At 36.2% G+C, this 6,980-nt stretch overlaps 1 protein-coding gene across 1 annotated transcript; it reads right to left on the bottom strand.

The window, feature by feature from the left end:
* Positions 1–231: 231 nt before the first annotated feature.
* On the bottom strand, positions 232–6,249 carry LOC133285388 (centromere protein C). Its single transcript, XM_061482595.1, has 11 exons — positions 5,996–6,249; positions 5,533–5,741; positions 5,347–5,435; positions 5,148–5,262; positions 4,883–5,043; positions 3,842–4,738; positions 3,681–3,752; positions 1,610–1,698; positions 1,249–1,357; positions 1,070–1,177; positions 232–707 (listed from the first exon to the last, which is right to left on the bottom strand). The coding sequence occupies exons 1-11, from the start codon at positions 6,155–6,157 to the stop codon at positions 583–585; spliced, it is 2,136 nt and encodes a 711-aa protein (XP_061338579.1). The 5' UTR covers positions 6,158–6,249; the 3' UTR covers positions 232–582.
* Positions 6,250–6,980: the final 731 nt, after the last annotated feature.

Genomic DNA, 6,980 nt, shown 5'->3' with positions numbered 1-6,980 from the left:
TCCATTCTCTCCCTTATATCAAACCCACTGAGTCAACTTGGTGGATAGCCGCAGCTGATTTGAACTAACCAAAATATTTTCTGAACTCAAGCCTAGGGACTTGAATATTTGTACGAAATTATAAATTTGAATTTCAGTACTATCATTGAGTAAAAAAAAAAAGTTCCGGACACCAAATCAAGACCCCACAAAAATCAAAAGAACACAGGTCCACGGGATCGCAAGGGGGAGTGAACGAGGAACAGGTGTGGTGGAGGTGCGCAGGGTTTAGGAGTGGATCACGACAGGGGCTTGCCGTGATGGCTGGTCGCGTTGGTGCAGCATTTCTGGATTCTTTGATTTCGTTTCGAACTCTAATAATGATGACTAAATTCGACTATAAAGTACATAACAATAATACAAGGGGCTTTAAAAATAGATAACCATCACATGAGTTTATTACAAAATACACTTTACTGATAATAGCATGACAATTCCATAATATCCATGCAGCTCTTTAGTCTAAGAGCACCGTAGAATCTTCCCCCAAAAGATACACTAGAATAGGACGTTCAAGAAAATATGGCAGAATGTATTTTACTTTCAATATAAAGAAGCCAACTCCAAAAGCTCTTTGTAATTATCCGATACGTAAGATTTCACCTTCATAGTTGGTTTCCCATCACTTCCTGGAGTCATACACTTCACCCCAATGACAGTAGCCAGACCTGCACAGATAAATTTATTTTAACTCTAATGGGAAGGATACGTGACAAGAACAATTTAATCTTCACTTCACATTCAAAGCGTCAAAGCTAAATGGATAAAACAAAATAAGAAACTCTCGGCTTGCACCAGTATTTAATGACAAATATTTTATGAGTTTGCTTTTCCACTATAGTTAGTAACGTGTTACGCTAGTAAAACATGTTTTTCTGTGTCAGTGTGCAGATAGTTATCTAAACGCAGAAGTCATGGTGTACCAAAATATCTAGTCTAGTGACCAACCCCACCCCACCCCACCCCACCCCAAACAAACTTCTAATTCACCAAGTGCGTGCCCATGATAAAGCATTATGATGGTACTCACTTTCGTGTACGCGACCATACACCAATCGTTCTCCTTTCCAGTATTCCAAAGGCCTTGTCCTGATCCTGGTGCTTCTCCTTAATCCAGACTTCCATGATGTACCAGCAGCTGAGAAGATAAAAAAAAATTAACTTCACAACAACAAAAGGAATTCATCGAAATAAATGGTATGTAGAAACCTGCAAGGCTCTGCCTCCGTGGAAGTCTTTTATCCTTAGATTTTCTTTGCGAACGTGATTTAACTCTCCTTTGTCCATTAACAGGCGCCATAGTACCGTCTGTCTTTTCCTGTACCAGAAGACAGAGAGATTCAATTCTAAAAGCAGCTAGTATTTTATGATGCTTAATTGCTTTCGTCCTTAAGATTTGAGCCCTTGGAAACACGTAAATGAACATTATATTGCGGTTATTTATTTTACAAGTTTAATGCCCAGACAGCTCAACCTATTAGCATCAAATTGTTTTTTCAAAAATAATAATGATTACATGAGTACAAAACCTAAGGGGAATGTAAAAAAGGAAATCAGAAAAGCTAGTAACCTGCAAATACTGTTCTGGACCATCATCTGATCTTCTGGTGCATTTATCCATAGTATTGGCTTGAAACCCAGCAGGACTTGATTGATCAGCTAATGCATACCACCACTGAGTTAGCGCCATCAAACGTACATAAAACAAATACTTCCCTGATTTTAGATCAAATGGCAACTTATCTGGGGAGTTTACTACATTGTTATAACAAGTTATCAGCAGCAACAACAATAAGCCTCATTCCACTAGGTGGAGTGAAATACATGGATCAAATGATACCATTGAACTTTTCAATAAATACACTTTGGGTCTTTTCTTCAAACATTTTATGATATGAATCTTGGTAGAGCCGAAACTTACTTGGGGAAAGGTAATAAAACAAAACTTAATGGAGTGAAATATAGATTGGTGGATAGTGTCCTTAGGACAGAATAGAGAAAAGCTATTAGCATGGTGGACAGTTAGACCTGTTGTTATTCCTATGTTCCAAATGGTCCCTTTTTAGTCCTTTTCCCTTCATCTCCCCCTTCTTCTTTTCCCCTTCTTTTCCTTTATCTCTTTTCCCCTTCCCCATCTTTTCCCCATATTTTATTTATTTATTTACACCCCTTTTATTTTTACTTTATATATATATATATATATATATATATATATATATATATATATATATATTATTATTATTATTTTATTTTATTTTATTTTTATCCCTTCGTACCTTTATTTGGGTTCATCTACCACCAACCCCAATTAGTTTGGGATAAAAGTGTTGTTGATGTTGATCTTGGGAGAGCCTCACCTCAAAAGCTAGTCCAAGAGGTAAGAGAGCCCAAAGTCTATATAAACCCCCCATTAGTCACTCGTATAACCAATATGGGACTCAAGTCCCATATCTTGCAATTAGATCGTAACATTCCACCACGCTTCATAGCCTCGACGCCCACGCAATGCCAGCATCACCAGCCGCGCCGTTCGATTGCAGCCGGGAGACATAGTGGAAGGTCCTGATACCAATTGATACGAACCTTGAGAGAACCTCACCCCAAAAGCTAGCTCAAGAAGTAGGAGAGTCCAAAGTCTATATAAACCCCACTTAGTCACCCATATAACCAATGTGGGACTCAAGTCTCATACCCTACAATTACATAGTAACATTTTGAATGTTCATAAAATTCTAGTGTTGGTTTCTGTCCACAAACCCATCACATTTACCGTAAATAACAAGAAGAATAACCTATTAAGTATTAACAACGATCAAGAAAAAAGGTACTCTAAGCAGGAAAATGACGTCATATTGGCAACGAGGACCATAATATAGCTTCAGGTCATAAGCATTAATGCATGTACAAAATCTGCTCAGTGCTGCAGGTTCAAAGATTTCTGCATAGCCTTTCAGCGTAAAGGCATCTCCTAAGCCAAAGGACTTTAAATGGAGTAAACTAGCCTTGCGCATGACAGTAGTCCTCGTGCATAAATTAATTGTCGTTGTTTATTTTTCTTTTATTTAGTCAGTAATGCAAATGAAACTCGACATTTTGCAGAGAAATGCATTCTGAACAAGTGTAACTTCACAAGAAAAACTAGCTTGACATGAACACAAACAGATGGCTTTTTGCATATATTGATGAGTAAATGAAAATTAAATTCCTTGTGCATTGCTAAAAGTGAACTGATGAATAATGCAGCAATAGTAAATTGGCAATCAATAAATAAATGAAATCCTTGCATCATTAAAAGAAAGAAAATTTAAAAGCACACAGAAAATGGTGATTTCAAGTAGCCAATTTTTCCCCCTGCCAACGAGGGATAAATTAAGAAGTTTATGCTTCTCAGCCTGTCCAACTGCTCAAAAAAATAATGTACAATACATTTCAATTGAATTAATTAAATTACTATTGCATCAGTTTTCATAAGCAGTTAATAAAATATTATGCCTAGCATACAGTTATAATAGTGAAACATATTAACGAGATGATTCCACGTCAGTCATGGATTAATCAGCCGTTGATATAGTATTTAGTCATTCTGCTTTCAGTTACTTGCACTGTGAATATATCTCAGAAGCAGATGCATATATACATACCTAGTGGATTCACCAAGTTGAAATTCCTATCATCTGTTGGCATAGAAGCTGCAGATGCCGGCACATTTTCTGCCTGCATATATCATAATACAAAAAATTTATTCAGATTTAAAACTTTCCCAATAATTTCAGATGATAAAACTAAAATACTCAAAGGAAACGTACTTTGTCCTCAAATTGACAAGGTTCATTTGCCTCCATATTTGACCTGCCTACCATGTCATCGATAATACTTTTACCCTTACCACTGCCTCCAATTTCCACATCCATGTCAATATGAGGTTCATTTGAGTCAATATTAGCCCCAAACCCAGGTTCCATTGGATTATCCTCCGTGGACATTTGGTAAGTACTGGTACAGTTTCTAACAATGTCCTCTGCCGAATTGGTCTGACTAACGGCAAACATATCTTCAATTAATGCTTCATTCAGTTTATTTGATGACTTCTCAGAATTATCTTCCTTGGAATTTTCAGAAGTACTGGCACAATTTCTGACAGTATCCAAAACTGAACTTGTCTTACTTACGGCAGTAACATGTTCAATTATATGTGCATTCAGTTCATTTGATGGCTTCCCAGAACCAACTAGATTGAAATCCTGGTTTATCATATTAGTCGGAGAATAGTTTCTTCTGGATAAATGATCAATTTCTCGAGCTGAAAATGGATCTACTGATGGCTTTGACCGTGAAATGTGCTTCTGCAATGCTGACAATGAAGCAAATGGACTTCTTGGTGGAGTGGGTGAAGCTAACTGCTGCACAGGGCATCCTACATCCTGTCTAAGAGGTGTCTTATTATTCATTCCTTTCAACAAATTATCTATGTTGGATAAAGCCTTCCTTGGCTTTGACAAGTTGCTTCGAAAAGATTTTAGATCAATCACTTGGTCATCTGGGAAGTCCGGAACAGATAATTTCTCTACAACAATGGGTTTGATCTGTAACCTCTCCTGCAAAATAGTAAGTGCCCCATCCCCCTCTAGATCTTCAGAATTGCAACTAAGCAATCCATCCAATATATCATTGAGCTTGTTTTCTTCAATAGTAGATGAATCTGCAACAAAACACATAATAGGAATGTTTTAAAGTATGAAAAAGGGTATTGAGATTAGGAGAAAAAGGCAAGATGAATGAAAGAATAAGATGTACTGGGAGGTAATAAAGCCTGCCCATATTGTACAGAGTAGCATTTACCCACCGGTTACTTCATTTTCCAATGATGTAAGACAAGCTCCACCTTTGTCATTGTTCTCACCAACAGGATCAAGACTGTCAGATCCAAATGCCTCTTGAGAGGATGGAACATGATCATTATTGTCAGAAGTTTCTATTGGATACCGATGCCTGTATCTGATTGGTCTGGCCCATATAATATTAAGACGATATTAAACAACAGAATAAACAATGACAAACATCATAAACAAGGACAATGGAGACTGATTATTTAAATATGATGACAGTACCGCTGATTATTCCCCAGAAGTCCTGGTCGACGTTGTCGTGGTTTAGCGGACAAATTATCCTGATTTGGCTCAAATGATACACCACCCATCTGCTTCTGTATTTCTCTTTTTGCATCTATTCATGAAATTCAAATCCAATAAGAAAGTTAAGAGCAAACCATAGAAATGCCATCCAGCGCGTAATCAAACAGTGACTCACTTTCTAACCGTTCGTGGGCCATGAAGAATTCCACTGGATCTTTCAGGTTTTGGATGTCCAAGCTGGGTATCAAATTCTCAATAGATGGGCTGCAAGATGGATACATGAGAAACAAGTATGCAAATAAAAAAAAAACAGCAAGAGGAAAGGGATATCGATAGTGAAAATGATGATTATAAGCTTTACTTTCTAGTTGGCTTTAAAGAGAAACGTGCACGCTTGAGGCCTAAGCCCGGTCTCCGTTTTCGAGGAAATTCTTCAGCATCTTCAGCGAAAACATCATCATTGCTCTCATCAAATGTTGGATCACTTGAAATTTCAGAGTTGAACAGTCCAGGATTACCATCTACTATAGATTTTGCCTGCTCCACAAGTTTAGAGGGACTTTGCAAGGCCTGTACAACCACAAGATTCATGGATGGCAATTAATATTATTGTTGTAATACTACACTAAAACTAAAATTAACTGTAATCACTTAAAATTAATAACCATTCCTAATACTTAAATTCCAGAGAAAAGTAAAGGAAACATCGAATTCAAATTTTGAAGACCGTATTTTCGACGTTTATTTAGTTATGCATCAAAATGTTGAAACCTGAAATTCAGAAACAAGAAAAAAGAAAAAAAGAGCTCGAAGGAATTGAATACCATAGATCTGAGATGGTTGTGAATGGCGTCAAGATCGTGGTCCGGGTTGTAAGGTTCGGAGGATGGGACACCAGAACCAGATTTTGAAGGAAAGAGGGAAAGCCCCCAATAGTCAGCGAGAGGATCAACTACGCCATCACAGCGCTCACCTTCCTTCTCCATTTACATTTCACACGGCATAACTGTCTCAGTTCAGAGATCACAGATTCCGACGACAAAACCCTAGATATGTGGTTCCTTCCTTTACTGTTTATCTTTTTGTTTATTTCAATTCAAAATTAAACATGAATAACTTGAGCGGGAGCTCCTCCTCGCTCGTTTTCTTTGCCCTATAATTTTTTATTTTTTATTTTTCTCATTTAATTTTAGTTTTATTTTATTTTTATACAAAATTTTCGATGAGGAGAAGATTTAATTCCAAACTGTCAGTTTATAGTCTTATGCATTGTTGTCAAAAACTAGTGTTTTTACTAGAGTGGTGCGTGTTAAAACTCAAGTAGGAACTGTCTTAGGTAAAAACTGATAGAAACGCCTCATAAAAACGTAAAAACTTATGTTTTTATCGTTTTGACCGCTTTTACTTAAAACTAAAAATTTAATTAAAAAAAAATTACAAAAAAATAAAAACCTAATTTTCGTTTTCCCCAAATCATATTCAGAGTATCTTAATATCTTTTTGTTTGGATATATGTTTATTATGTCTTATAAAGCTGCAATTCTATTATAAGTTATGCTATGAGAATTGTTTTATGTTTTTGGATTATTGTGTGCATTGAAAGAAGTGAAATTATATCTTGATGAGCGATAATCCAAAATTTGCAGAGTGTATAAAGCAGTTAGAGCATATTTGTTATCCATTACTTGTTAATTATCACTGTTTATAATTTTGATACTTGGTTATGAAAAATAATTTTTCTTTTTAGATAGATAAGTGGCTCAACACACATGTTCATTATGTGATATTTTTTTAACATGTATATATATA

The sequence above is a fragment of the Gastrolobium bilobum genome, unplaced genomic scaffold, assembly GCF_033153095.1.
Source record: "Gastrolobium bilobum isolate Gb01-03AN ecotype WA unplaced genomic scaffold, APGP_CSIRO_Gbil_v1 utg1211, whole genome shotgun sequence".
Taxonomy (NCBI): domain Eukaryota; kingdom Viridiplantae; phylum Streptophyta; class Magnoliopsida; order Fabales; family Fabaceae; genus Gastrolobium; species Gastrolobium bilobum.
This window is presented reverse-complemented; position numbering and strand designations above follow the sequence as displayed.